This window comes from Vulpes lagopus, chromosome 23 (genome assembly GCF_018345385.1).
Source record: "Vulpes lagopus strain Blue_001 chromosome 23, ASM1834538v1, whole genome shotgun sequence".
NCBI classification, from domain to species: domain Eukaryota; kingdom Metazoa; phylum Chordata; class Mammalia; order Carnivora; family Canidae; genus Vulpes; species Vulpes lagopus.
Window position 1 is genome coordinate 28,438,051 of NC_054846.1, and position 14,840 is coordinate 28,452,890.

At 40.3% G+C, this 14,840-nt stretch overlaps 1 protein-coding gene across 1 annotated transcript in view; it reads left to right on the forward strand.

The window, feature by feature from the left end:
- Positions 1-13,078, forward strand: part of LTA4H (leukotriene A4 hydrolase) — a 35,995-nt gene extending 22,917 nt beyond the window's left edge. The window contains exons 15-19 of the mRNA XM_041738906.1: positions 1,453-1,507; positions 8,530-8,625; positions 10,619-10,701; positions 11,365-11,469; positions 12,721-13,078. Coding sequence (XP_041594840.1) covers positions 1,453-1,507; positions 8,530-8,625; positions 10,619-10,701; positions 11,365-11,469; positions 12,721-12,838 — 457 coding nt within the window. The 3' untranslated portion in view covers positions 12,839-13,078. The remainder of the gene's footprint in view (positions 1-1,452; positions 1,508-8,529; positions 8,626-10,618; positions 10,702-11,364; positions 11,470-12,720) is intronic.
- Positions 13,079-14,840: the final 1,762 nt, after the last annotated feature.

A 14,840-nucleotide genomic window follows, 5' to 3' on the forward strand; every position in this document is an offset into this window, starting at 1 on the left:
CTAAAGCCCACAGCCTGGCTACTTCACAAGATTAAATGGCAGCTGCTTCAAAGGAGGTCACTGCTTTAACCCCTTTATAATCTCCGCTAGGGCACAAACTCTCTTTTAGCAGGTTCAAAGGTAAACTTCCAATCGAAACTTATTTCATTTAGGTCCTCAAGGGCAGGTACCCTACCGTTCTCTAACAGAAACATTTCACAGAAAGCAAGCATCATTTATGGACAAAGACGTCTTGCAAGAATTTTTGCACACATAGTCTCTTCTATTGTTGTTGCAAAACATAGGACTTATTTTCTAAGTGGAGAACACACAGATATCAGTGCAGTTCTCTTTGCTTCATGGTCAGAGTTTGTTATTTCCATTTTCTTCTGAAGAGAGAGGAACAAAATCATCACATGATGTCGGAATCTCCCTAGCAAGGGTCTCCCATGACACCATCATTTTTCCCTGGTGTCTAGAACAGTGCCTGCCACATGGGCACTCGCAGATTTGTTGAATGATCACGAAGGTGGAAGGTTAGATAAGCTGGAGCAATAAAATGTAAAATCCACAAAAGCAAGGATTTTGCGTTGTCACGAGCACCTCAAACTGTGCCCAGCACACAGCGAGCCCTAAATGTGCTCACCAGCGCCTTCAGTGGATGCTGCTGAAGCATCTTCACAGACACGCGGAGGCATTCCCTCTGGAGGATAAGCAGGTGTTTCATCAATTTGGTATCTGCTCGGATTTCCAAGTTCTCAGATGACATCAGTATATTTAAGTCAGGTAGAAGATTTCCTATTTCCAGCACTCTGGAGTTCCTGATATTTGTTTATTTATTCAAAGGTTTTTATTTATTTATTTGAGAAACAGTGAGAGAGAGCACGAGCAAGAGGAGGGGCAGAGGGAGAGGGAGAAGCAGGCTCCCCGCAGAGCAGGGAGCCCCATATGGTGCTCCATTCCAGGACCCCAAGATCATGACCTGAGCCAAAGGCAGACGTCTAAGTGACTGAGCCACCCAGGTGCCTTTTTTATTTAAAAAGAACTTTGAGGAGTGGCTCAGGTCATGATCCCAGAGTCCTGGGATAGAGCCCCTCATCCGGCTCTCTGCTCCATGGGGAGCCTGCTTCTCCCTCCCCCTCCCTCTGGCTCTCTTACTCTTCCTCTCAAACGAATAAATAAAGTCTTTAAAAAAATAGGGGATCCCTGAGTGGCTCAGCGGTTTCACGCCTGCCTTTGGCCCAGGGTGCGATCCTGGAGTCCCGGGATCGAGTCCCACGTCAGGCTCCCTGCATGGAGCCTGCTTCTTCCTCTGCCTATGTCTCTGCTTCTTTCTCTCATGAATAAATAAATAAAATCTTTAAAAAAACCCAGAACTTTGAAAGTTATGCTCTGTAACTTCAACATTACATTTATGGAAAAGCATGTACATTTTTATGAAATTTAACCTCTAGTATTTTTTCATCTTTGCAGTTACGATATGACTCTGACAAATGCTTGTATTGCCTTAAGTCAACGGTGGATAACTGTGAGTACTAACATGTGACTTTGACCACTTTTTAAAGAATTGTGCAAATCCATCTCTACTCAGGAAGGTGGGGGCAGGGAAGAGGGCGGGTGGGTACTTTACTCACAAACCCATGTGTCTGGAGAGGTTATTCATAAGTCCAGTTCATCCGAAGTCCTATTAAGCAAGCCTTCAGTGTGTAAAGTTACTGAAGGCTGGGGGAGCAAATAGATACTGATGGTATTTGTTCCCATTTTCTTGCTTCAAGTCTTAAGAAAGGCATGCAAAGATATTTGCGTTTTCTCTTCCTTCTTTTTCCTCATAAATCGTTTGTAAGACACTGCTTCAAATATAGCCCTTACCCATACCAGGTAAATCTAAAATGATCTTAGGCAAGCGCTAGTGCCAACTGTTGGTGGGTGTTACTGTCCACACCTATGGAGCCTCCTAAAGATAGCTTGTTTGTGTACATCCTGAAACATAACCCTTAGAGAAACCAGAGTGAGGATGTGCCCTGGATGATGCTTCCGTGAAAAATAACAGAAAATGTAGGAATAATCATTGCAGGGGGGATCCCTGGGTGGCGCAGAGGTTGGGCGCCTGCCTTTGGCCCAGGGCGCGATCCTGGAGACCCAGGACCGAATCCCACGTCGGGCTCCCGGTGCATGGAGCCTGCTTCTCCCTCTGCCTGTGTCTCTGCCTCTCTCTCTGTGTGTGTGACTATCATAAATAAATAAAAATTAAAAAAATAAAAAATAGGGATCCCTGGGTGGTGCAGCGGTTTGGCGCCTGCCTTTGGCCCAGGGCGCGATCCTGGAGACCCGGGATCGAATCCCACGTCGGGCTCCCGGTGCATGGAGCCTGCTTCTCCCTCTGCCTGTGTCTCTGCCTCTCTCTCTCTCTGTGACTATCATAAATAAATAAAAATTTAAAAAAATAAAATACCTTAAAAAAAATAAAATAAATAAAAAAATAAAAAATAAAAAATAAAATCATTGCAGGGGAAGAAAAGAAATTTTTCCTCTACCGTCTAAGTTCTTAGCTGAGACCTGTATAACGAAAGGCAGATTAGCAAGAGAAAAACACATTTATGAACGTGTGTATCTCATGTACACAGGGGAGAGGCCCACAGAAAAATGAATCACTCAGAGGTAGCTCAGAATTCAGGGTTTGGTACCATTTCAGTGGGGAGAAAGAAGGCCTTTTAGGGGAAAATAAAGGATTTTTAGGAAAGAGAATGGGCTCTTAGAGGAATGGTGGGAGGGTATGATAGCTTGTGACAAAGTTTGCCTGGGCGTGGTGGCCACTTTTAGTTTCCTTTCCTGTGATAAGAGTCAATTTTGCCTGACTGATCAAACTCCCAGAGGAGGGGATCTAGGACAACTGAGTTCCTTTGGAAAAATTCTGTTTCTAGGCAGGCGAGTGCAGTTCAGAGAAAACCTCTCCTTGCCTTTCCTGTCTTTCAAGAGCCTACAGCTAAAATAATCAATATACTAAAGTGGCGTATTTGTGGGTAGCAGATTTTGCTATCCTTCATCCTGTTATCTGCAACAAATTTAGATGTTGCCTTTTGACCCTTGTTCCTAAAGTGTAGTTATATATAACCAATGCTAAACAGTAAGTAATGAGCAGCGTGACAAGGACACAGATGAAGGAACAAGAGGTCACCAGAAGGAGCAGATACTTCCACCTGGGGAGGGGAGTGGGTTGAGGTTGGCTGCAGCATGGAGGAGAGCTCTGTCTAGAGGAGGGTGTTTCAGCTGGGACTGAGTATGCTTTGGGCACGGATGAGGTAGAAGAGGACATTCTGGGTGGGAGGCACAGAGTTCAAACAAAGGTTTTTTTCTTAAAGCAGCAACAAAACATGGAGCCTGGGTGGAGAGGTGAGTTCATTCTGGTTAGAGCTTAGAGCCTATTCTTCTGGTTCATCTCTCCATCCTCCTCCCTGATTGTGTCCATGGCCATTGCCATACTGACGTCCTTTAAGTTCCATTGAGGTTCATTAAGCTAGTGTTCCTTCCTTCCTGTCTGCCAGGGCTACCCTCTCTGCTTCCTCCCCCACCCTTCTGTCCTTATCCCAGGCTAAGTAAGGCTTTCCTTCCTCATCTCCTATAGAATCCTGTAAACAGCCCTATCACACCATTTCTGGCTTGGTTTTTATTGTACTATTATTAAAGTACTCTTATCAGATTGGAACAAATCAGTGAGCCAGTTCAGTTAACCAGTCAGTTAACTGAAAACATTGGTTAAAGCAGGGTATCATAAAAACTGATCATATTGAAGACATTTTAAGACATATCATTCAGACTTTGACTGAGCCAGAGCTGTACGTCAGCTGCGTAAACTAAATTCTTAATGCACTTTTAACTTCCAATTTTAGTTTCTTTAAAGTGGAAATAGAATTTAAATACCTCCTTCTAGATTTTTCTGTTGTTCCCATTTTTTTACAGAGTCTGTAAATTCCATCCATTTACAAATTCTATAGCAACATTTTTTTTTTTGCACAGCAGCTTTCAAATTAAAGTTGACTTACGTTTTCCAGAGCAATAAACTTAATATTTAGAGAAATTTCTTTTTCTTTCGGCACTCCTCTTTCATCAGTTTACCTTTTATCTGACAAGGTTTTCTGATTGCAACTACAACTGATATAAATACATTTGGAAACAATTCTAGCTGATGTGGTTAACACATAAATCGACAGGTGGGAGGAAGAAAAACACAGGTACCAGAGGGATGGCCCATGCACACTGAGCATCAGGTGTGTCCTGGATGTGAGTCCATTCATTTTACATAAAGAGAGGGTGGAGCATATCAGTTAATCTAACAAGTGGTTTTAGTGGAGCTCACTTTAAAAAAGCTTTTACTGCATTTGTTTGTTTGTTTGTTTGTTTGTTTTTACTGTATTGTTTGTATCTGTTTCTTTCACCAGGCCATAAGCAACTTGAGAGCAGAAATTGTTTTTATTCATCTCTATATCCCCAGGGCCATCCACCTTTATTCACTGCTGGATAAATACATGAATTAGTAGAGGGAGAACAAGGTTGGAAAGATAAATTAGCTCCCTATTATAGAGACGCTTGATTATCAAGCTAAGGAATGTAACACATGATCTGTGAACAGCAGTGGATCCCTAAAGGTTTTTGAACCACAAATGAAATGATCAGAGCTATTTATTAGGACCATTAATCAAACTGTGGAGTATAGAGGCTTAGTGGAGGGATCCCTGGGTGGCGCAGCGGTTTAGCGCCTGCCTTTGGCCCAGGGCGCTATCCTGGAGACCTGGGATCGAATCCCACATCAGGCTCCCGGTGCATGGAGCCTGCTTCTCCCTCTGCCTGTGTCTCTGCCTCTCTCTCTCTCTGTGACTATCATAAATAAATAAAAAATTTAAAAAAAAATTTTTAGAGGCTTAGTGGAGATGGAAAAGTCAGAGTTAGGTAGGCCAGCTAGTAGTTCAGAGGAGATAGTAGCTCAGAATCAGAAGGCTTTACGGGTTTGAACTAGAATAGTACAGGAGGAAATAAAAGAGTTGAAAGATTTTTGAGGTTTAATTTTATTTTATTTTATTTTATTTTTTGAGGTTTAATTTTATTTTTTTATTTATTTTTTTTTTTTTTATCTATGATAGTCACAGAGAGAGAGAGAGGCAGAGACACAGGTGGAGGGAGAAGCAGGCTCCATGCACCGGGAGCCTGATGTGGGATTCGATCCCGGGTCTCCAGGATCGCGCCCTGGGCCAAAGGCAGGCGCCAAACCGCTGCGCCACCCAGGGATCCCTGAGGTTTAATTTTAAATAGCTAGCATTAAGACCTTGAAAACTGATCAAGTGTGGAGAATAAGAAAGTAAGTTGATTGGAGAAGGACAATCATCATGTGGTGTCACTCATACAGGGAATATAAGAGATAGTGAAAGGGATTATAAGGGAAAGGAGGGGAACTGAGTGGGAAAAATTAGAGAGGGAGACAAACCATGAGAGACTCCTAACTCTGGGAAATGAACAAAGATTGCGGAAGGGGAGGTGGGTGGGAGGTTGGGATAACTGGGTGATGGGCAATGACGAGGGCACATGATGGGATGAGCACTGGGTGTTATACTATATGTTGGCAAATTGAACTTCAATAAAAACAAATTTTAAAAAAGGAATAGAAAGCTCTGGGTTTTGAGCTCTGACAGCCAGAAGAAGAAAGAAAAACAAATCAAGAGTAAGGCAAATCAGGAAAATGGAAACAGAAACCAAGGGTAAAGATATTGTCATTTCAAATAAAATATATAAACACCTTTCTGAAGATTCTCATAACATCATAACAAAGTTAGAGTATTACTAACTCTTTAGATCTAGTTCAAGATTTGGGGGATAGAAACTACCTAGGCAGCTGCCCACCCAGCAGGCTCGTTGGGCACCTGTGTCTATCCACTGTCAATACTATGCCTGGAGTGGTAGGCCTCCCATGGTCAGTGTTGTAACAACAGGAACCAGAGGTGTTAAGTTATGATTAGATGATGGGTTTAATTACAGACGCTAAATAATTTAGAAACGCATAATTATTTCTATGCAGGGAGGGAAATCTGATAACACATCTTGCCACAGATCATACTTCAGCTCTTCTACCTGTGTCTTGAGTCTATATTTTGGTAGTTTACAGACTTGTTATGGAGAAAAGCTAGAGATCCAGGGGAAACGGGACCTTTTAATAACAATGTGAGGTGTTAGGACCTCTCTTTTCATTTGAAAGGTATATTTCAGCCCACCTGGTAAAACTGCTCCTGCTCCTGATTTTCTGCTGAGATATTCCTTCATGCCCAGCAGCCAAGGTGGATGATTATAAATAGCTCAGTATAAACAGTAGCTGGCAGGTCCAGGACAGACTGAAGATTAGCTGCAATCTATGTAATCATCTATGTAATCACTAGTGATTACAGTGGTCCTCTTGTTGCCTTGTTTTATTGCTCAGTTGTTTTTCTTGAATATTAAATAAAAGCAAAAGAAAAAAGAGTACATCACCTATTTGAAGGTATAAAAATCAGTTGTAAAACAGGTGCCTGTGTACCCACCACTAACCTAAGAAATAAAACCTCGGGGCGCCTGGGTGGCTCAGTGGTTGAGCATCTGCCTTTGGCTCAGGGTGTGATCCCGGGGTCCTGGGATTGAGTCCCTCATCAGGCTCCCAATGCAGGGAGCCTGCTTCTGTCTCTGCATTTTCCTCTGTGTCTCTCATGAATAAATAAATAAAATCTTAAAAAGAAAAGAAAAGAAATAAAACCTCACCAGTACCGTTAAAGCACCCCTACTCACCCTCCCCACCTTATCCCCTCTCTACCCACCTTGCCTTCCCATCAGGGTAACCATTACCTTGAATTTTGGCTTATCATTATGTTGCTTTTCATTTTTTTACCACTCATGACATATCCTTGATAGATAGTTTAAATCTGCGTGTTTTTGAGCAGAGAATGAGGTCTGTAAGTTTTGATACTAAGATATGGTTTCACAGTGGGATAGAAAGGAGAAGAAGATGTAAACTAATGTATCTTTACAAGGATATATATTTATACATTACATTTTCTGGAAGGATATACAAGGAACTATTAGTACTGGTTACTGAGGAGCAGGACTTGGAGACAGGGAGCAAAAACAGGAATTTTTCATCAGGCCCTATTTGATTTTTTTTAAAAACATTGCATATATTTCTTTTAAAACAAAAAGAAACCTTAAGTTTATGTGAAAGACAGTAGGGAGGTTTCTCAAAAAATTAAAAATAGAAATACCTTATAATCCAGTAATCACACTACTGAGTATATTTACCAAAGAAATACAAAAACATTGATTCAAAGAGATACATGCACCCCTATGTTTATAGCAGCATTATTTCCAATAGCCAAGATTTGGAAGAAGCCCAACTGTCCATCAATAGATGACACACACACACACAATGGAATATTATCAGCCATAAAAAAGAATGAAATCTTATCATTTGTAAGAACATAGATGGAGCTAGAGAGTATAAGGCTAAGCAAAATAAGTCAATCAGAGAAAGACAAATACCATCTGATTTCAGTTATATGTGGGTTACAAGAAACAAAATAAATGAGCAAAGGAAAAGAGAAAGACAAATCAAGAAACAGACTTGTAGCTATAGGGAAAAATTGCTGGTTACCAGAGGGGAGGCAGGTGGGGGGATGGGTGAAATAGGCGATGGGGATGAATGGGGATGAAGGAAGGCACTTGTGATGAGTCTGCATTATGTATGTAGTGCTGAATCACTATATTGTACACCTGAAGCTAATACAGCAGCATATGTTAATTATACTGGAATCAAAATTTAAAATAATTTAAAAAGTAAGCTTAAAAAAGAAAGTAAGCCTAGTTTAAAAGAATCTAAAACTAGTTTTTAAAGATTTGAAAATACTTACTTTGATAAGTTTTATTTAATATTTCTTAATCAAATCCTCCAAGATTTTTGACAGTGAATCCTAAATAGAAAAGTACAGGGGATCCCTGGGTGGCTCAGCGGTTTAGTGCCCGCCTTCGGCCCAGGGCGTGATTCTAGAGTCCCAAAATCAAGTTCTACTTCGGGCTCCCTGCATGGAGCCTGCTTCTCCCTCTGCCTGTGTCTCTGCCTCTCTCTCTGTGTCTCTCATGAATAAATAAATAAAATCTTAAAAAAAAAAAAATACCGACTTAGATGATTTCCAAGGTTAGGTGTGAAAAACAGAATGTGTGGGGATAGAGGGAAACATCAGTTTGTGTTCTTTTATGTTCATAATGTGATATTTAAGAAAATATGCAATTTGCTCCTTTTCCCCAAGTTTTCAAATTGGCGTATGAATTAGTTGATATGTTTTTGTAATGTCTTCTTTACTTTGAAAATCCACATATCTTGAATGGTACAAAGGATGTCAAAAGTTTCTCCCATTTATTACTATTTTTCACCATCTTGTGCATCCTTGTATTTCTTTTTCTTAATCTTTATTTTTATGTCAGATAAGCCAATAAATATTATTAAATCATACATGGATAGAAATAACCAGGTAACATTTCTTTTAGGCCAAAGAAGAGGATTTAAATTCATTCACCGCAGCAGACCTCAAGGATCTCTCTTCTCATCAATTGAATGAATTTTTAGCACAGATGCTCCAGAAAGTAAGTACTAGCTCAAAACATGAGAAATTACAATGGGCATATAAGAGAAGCATAGCATTTATGACAAACCCAACTTAGGAAAAATATTAATGTGAAAACTAACAGAAAAAAATAACTTATAAAATTCATCCATTTATTTAAAGACATTTGTTGAATGCTTATTATGTGTGGTATCATTGTGAACATGAGAATATGCAAGAAAGAAATAAATCATGTCCTTAAAAAACTTATAATCTAGAAAGGAAGGTCACACATACAAAATCTGGCAATAGAAGGAGGCATATTTTAGGTATCATTGGACAAAAACGTAATCAGTGAAGAACTGCCTTCCACCTGGCATCATCAAGGAAAGGTTTTGTGGGAGTGGGGCTTGCTTTGAGCAGAACAGTGTTAGCAGAGGTGGAAATTCAAGTCTGAGGGAGTATCAAGCCACAGTGTTGCAAGAGTTAATGAAGATAATTCTAGAAAGACTAGTGGGATCAGATATGATGAATCTTGGATGCTAAGAATCTTAGATTTTGTTTTAGTAGGTAGGTAGGTAGGAAAGGGTCTAACATTTTTAAGAAAAAAGTCATCTGATGAAAGGGTGAGTTATATGAGTCCACCGGTGGATCAACATGAGGAACATGGGTGGAGAAATTAGTTGTCAGACTTTCAGGACATGCAGGGGGAGCTGGTGAGAAAGGAGGGAACAGGCTAGATGAGCAGGGGTGAAGGGTGAGAGCCTGGGGTTTGTGACTGACTGGATTTGATGGTTAACAGGAGTGAGTCCAAGCAGATTTTAAGGTTTCAAACCCAGGTAACTAAAAGAATATGTGAAATGGAAAGGAGAGGCTGCATTTTGAGAGGGAGGGAATGATGGGGTCTTTACTGTGACACTGAAATGTGCTCTTGGGTCTCAGGACCTTGAGAGGGATAGAGAAGACTGGATAGAGTTTCCTATGGAAGCAACACAAAAAGAGGAGTAGGATTTAAGGCAACAAGGGCTTTGCAAGAATCCATTTTTAGGGCATTAAGTCACTGAAGTTTCATAAATGTCTACAGTGCTGCCTTGTGGCCTGGGCCAAAGGAGAGAGAGGGCCTGGTGGGATGTCTCCCAAATATGCAGGGCAAAAATTGGGGATAGTTGGGGGTCTAGGAGGTGACCTTAACCAGTGGACCTACAGAGTGGACTTGGAGTTGAGCTGAGACCAAACGATTTGGGAAAGGTCTGGCACTCAGAGCAGAGATGCTTCCCCGAGAGCGTGGGATGAGTTTTGTAAAATGAGTCATGGTGGGAGAGGAGAGTCACCACCCACTTAGCAGCACCCCAGTCTCCCTGCTTGTCCAGACTGAACTGGTCTTCTTTCCTCACCAGATTTGCTCCCCCCTTTAACATAGGTTAAGATGGGCACGGGAGGTTTATGAACCCCCTGCAATTGTATACAGACATTTGTGCTTATATGGTAAATCTTTCTCTTTTTCCTAAGGAAACCATCACTATTACTCATCAGGTTCTCAAAGGGATCTGTAATATAAAAGTTTAAAAACTGCTATTCTGTAGGGATATAGATCATTTAAAAGGGATTTCAGAGGAAATACACAAAGATAAAGCTGGGGGTAATCGGTGAGTTAACAATTAAGGGACTGTGGTTTAATACAGAGAATGGAATACATTTAAGATATATAACGTATAAGGAAGGACTTGGAAGACTCTGGAAAGGATTAGAAAGTTAGTAATCATATGCCAAAAAGTCTGAGGAGAGTAATTCTCATTTAATTCTCTGTATACCTCACAAATTAAACTATCCTTTTGCTCCCAGTAGAACATCCTTATCCTGAATAAGTTTGCACAAAATTTGTCATGTGCATTTGTTTCTTTTCTTTTTATCTAACCTATTTCTATATTATTAAATATTTAGGATTTTAATCTGGCTAAGAATTTCTCTCCAGCTTCTTTCTTCCAAGGAATCCTGTTGAAATGATACATCATATTTCTTTATTTTGCTCTTAGGCACCTCTTCCATTGGGGCACATAAAGCGAATGCAAGAGGTGTACAACTTGAATGCCATTAACAATTCTGAAATACGATTCAGGTACATCATTTTAACTTGTCTCTGTGGAAGAAAGTAGAAACTTGTTTAAAAGGTGGAGAAAGGGAAAGCAGAGTCGGAGGCATACATGAACTTTAAGAATCCTTGTGAAATTTACTGTACCTGTATAAATAATTAGAGCAGCCTTTAAGGAATAGTTGCAACATCTGTAAGATGATAGTATTAATCTTTTTATTAGCATTTGTTCTAAGCTTCTCTTGCCATAAAAAGGGGGGAGGGGAAGGATTAGGAATCCTGAAGTCAATAGGCATTCTTCTACAACTAGCCAAGTCGACTCTGATATGGGAATAGTTAGAAATCTCTAATTCTGTTATGTGGTTAATCTTTCTTAATTCTGATCTTTAGTGTGAGTCTTAAACCAAAGTTTAATTCCTTTACAAACTATATAGATAAGGTACATGAGCACCAACATGATCTAAACTTTTTAAAAGGTATGGCCTTCTTCAAGAGCATACCTTGATCTCTCCAATTACTGGGTTGTGTATACACAAGGACTTGAGATTCTCAGAAAAATATACAGTGTTGTACAGCATAAACCAGAATGGGATTATTCATCATTGCAAAAGTAATATTCAGTTGTGCCTGTGTATCCTGCCCCTTCCTCCTCGGTTCCTACCCTACACCCCCTAAAAATCCTTCTTCCAGATGGTTACGGCTCTGCATTCAATCGAAATGGGAGGAAGCTATTCCCCTGGCTCTAAAAATGGCAACTGAGCAAGGGCGAATGAAGTTTACACGACCTCTGTTCAAGTAAGAACCAGCTGAAATATGTTTTGAATTTATATCAGGAAGTTGGGGGGGTGGGGGGAGGGCACCCCCATGGGGTGGCTCAGTGAGCTAGGTGTCCAACTCTGGATTTCAGCTCAGGTCATGTTCTCAGGTCGTTTACATTGAGTCCCGCAGTAGGCTCAGCACTCAGCATGGAGTCTGCTTGGGATTCTTTCCTTCTCCCTCTGCCCTAACCCCCCGAAAGAAAGAAAGAAAGAAAGAAAGAAAGAAAGAAAGAAAGAAAGAAAGAAAGAAAGAAAGAAAGAAAGAAAGAAAGAAAGAAAGAAAGAAAGAAAGAAAGAAAAGAAAGAAAGAAAGAAAGAAAGAAAGAAAGAAAGAAAGAAAGAAGAAGAAAAAAAGAAAAGAAAGAAAGAAAAGAAAAAAAGAAAAGAAAAGAGAAAAGGAACGGGGAAGAACAGTCTTAGATGTTTTTCCTGTTGCTAAAATACTTTATAAAACACCATCTAGGGATGCCTGGGTGGCTCAGTGGTTGAGCATCTGCCTTTGGCTCAGGGCGTGATCCCACAGTCCCGGGATAGAGTCCCACAGCGGGCTCCCTGCAGGGAGCCTGCCTCTCCCTCTGCTTACATCTCTGCATCTCTCTCTGTGTGTCTCATGAATAAATAAAATCTTTAAAAAAAAACGCCATCTAAAAATAATATTTTTAAATGTGTTAAAGAATTTTGGAATAGGAATGAAGGCTTCTAAATATTTAAAATTGGAGGCAATTTTATTAGCTTTTTTACAAACATCAATACACATTACCAATTATGGGCCAAATTGGTTCAGACACTGGCAGAATGGAAGTAAATAGAAAATAATCTTAAGTACCCAGAAAGATCTTTAAAAGCAAGTAGGAGATCATTGGTGGGTAGGCATGGAGGGGAAAAAAGAGTCTGAAGTTATTTAAATGTAATAAGAAATGAGCAGGTAAAGCCAGATATTTTTGATTCAAATGTTGCAATGAGTTGGAAGAATAAGTTGCTGGCCATATAAAGCAATGCTTGGTAGAGGGGGAAAGGTTGTATCTTGGCTACAAGATAGAATTTAAGAATATCTTCGTGAAGTTATTTTCACTATGGATTTGGCAGGAATTTGGAAAAATATATAACCATGACATAGATAGTCACGATTAATCTTTTCGTTTACTTCACAAGTATAATGAAATTATCCTTGCCAAATAAAATATTACTTGCCAAAATAAATCATTATCCATCTTTCCTCCCCCAACAGGGACCTGGCTGCCTTTGACAAGTCCCATCATCAAGCCGTATGTACCTACCAAGAGCACAGAGCAAGTATGCACCCTGTGACGGCCATGCTGGTGGGGAAAGATTTAAAAGTGGATTAAGGACCTACCAATTGCTGATTTCAGACATTTCTCTTTTTTAAACAGAATTCACGAAAGAAATATAAAAGTTCAGCTCATATTGTAACTAAAAATGTTGTTTTCATTTTGGCTTTTATTGCTTTGTCAGTGATTTTCATAAATAAATCTGAGCACCACCCTTCCCCTACCCCCAACCAGTGGCATGTTCTTCATAAAGTGCATTTTAACAAAATTAAATCTTTTAATTTTGTGGATGTAAAATTTCTCGTTAGTTACATATTTATTTTCCCAGCACAATCACAAGAGTGTCAGCATATTATTTACCTGGGATTTTTAAGTTCTTTCACTTGAATCTACTGTGTGCCAAAAATGCAAGATGATTAGAGTTTTGCTTTTTAAACAACATGAGCACTCAGTTGGATTTGCTCACCCAGCCACACAGCAGGTGTAGTATAAACGCACTTTCCAAAATGTATAAACTCTACGGGGAATACTCTCTTGTCTGTTCAACCTGATTCATCTCCTTACTGGTCATCAAATATCCTTCACCCACATAAAGCATACAGTGCACAGAAGGAAATGATACAATTATAATATCTATTATGCACACATATAATACATACTGGAAACAATAGAACAACTTGAACCAAATAAGAGAGTAACAAAGCATCCCAAGAGCATAGTACCCCAGGGCGACTCTGGGAAACACAGTTGTATTAAGGATTCTTGATTGTAAGTGACAAAACCCAAAGGATTAGAAGTCAGAAAAGGAAGAGGAGGATTGTTTTAAGGACACCTAATGGGGGTGGGGGGGGGTTGGTTGTCAAAACCCATGGACACGCAGAAGAGGACTGAAACCCAGAATTGTCAATTGTCAAGCAAGCAATACTCTCTCTTGTCTCTCATTTCTGCTACCCTACTCCACACCATAGAGTCTGGCTACCCTCCAGCTTTGCTACTGTAAATGGTTCTTATCACATGGGAAGATTGTCTCAATTCCAAATTCTTTTTATTATTTTATTATATATAAATTTTTTTTGGAGTTTGATTTGCCAACATATAGCACCCAGTGCTCATCCCGTCAAGTGCTCCCCTCAGTGCCCGTCACCCAGTCACCCCATTCTCCCACCCACCTCCATTATATGGTTTCAATTCCAAATTCTCAGAGGGAAGACTGACCCAGCTTGGGTTCACCCCTGGCTAATAAACTTTAGCAAGAGGAATGGTGTCTTAGAGTATAAATATGGGAAGGGCCGTCATTAAATACACAAAACGAATGCTGATGCAGTGACAGAAATCTTAAAATAGAAGCAAACACTCTGAATAGGTATCAAAGAAACCAGTTCTTGTCTGTCAATATAATCCTGAGCTTCTCCTTTGCAGTCTTCTATCTTTCTGGACACATCTACACCACAGTGATTCTACTTCTCAAGGCTTGACTCTTACTTGTCTTTCATGGCAGGAAGACCACAGGAGAGAGTTCAGCTCACATCCCTGGTATATAATCAGGTTCTAAGTGATTAGACTGAAGCAAATCCACGGACCCAAAAGATGCTTTTGAGGGCTACTCCTGCCCCATAAGCTTTCCCCACACTTCAGGCTAATGTCACATTTCAGTGATCACGGATGAAGGAGCCTGGAACTGGGGCCCAGGCAGCGAAGGATGCTATGAAGAAAGTAGAGGGCACTAGAGACACACATCAGCACAGGTTTACCTGGGGCCAGCTCAGTGGAGTCCATGTTTATAAACTGCAACTAATAAGTATATGTTGAATATGTTTATGCCAGGCCAGGATATACACATAATTTCTGGGTGAACAAAGATAAGTAATTTCTAAATGTGGCTGAAGAAGAAATACGCTAAAGCAACCTGGGGAAGGGCCACTTAACTCAACCAAAGGGTTTAGGGAATGCCCCCTGGGGAAGAGAAGGCCTACACAGAGTCTTACGAGATAAGAGATCTGGCTAAGCAAAGGAAGTTGGAAGTGTGTTCCAAATGGATATAAAGGTATAGACTTATGGG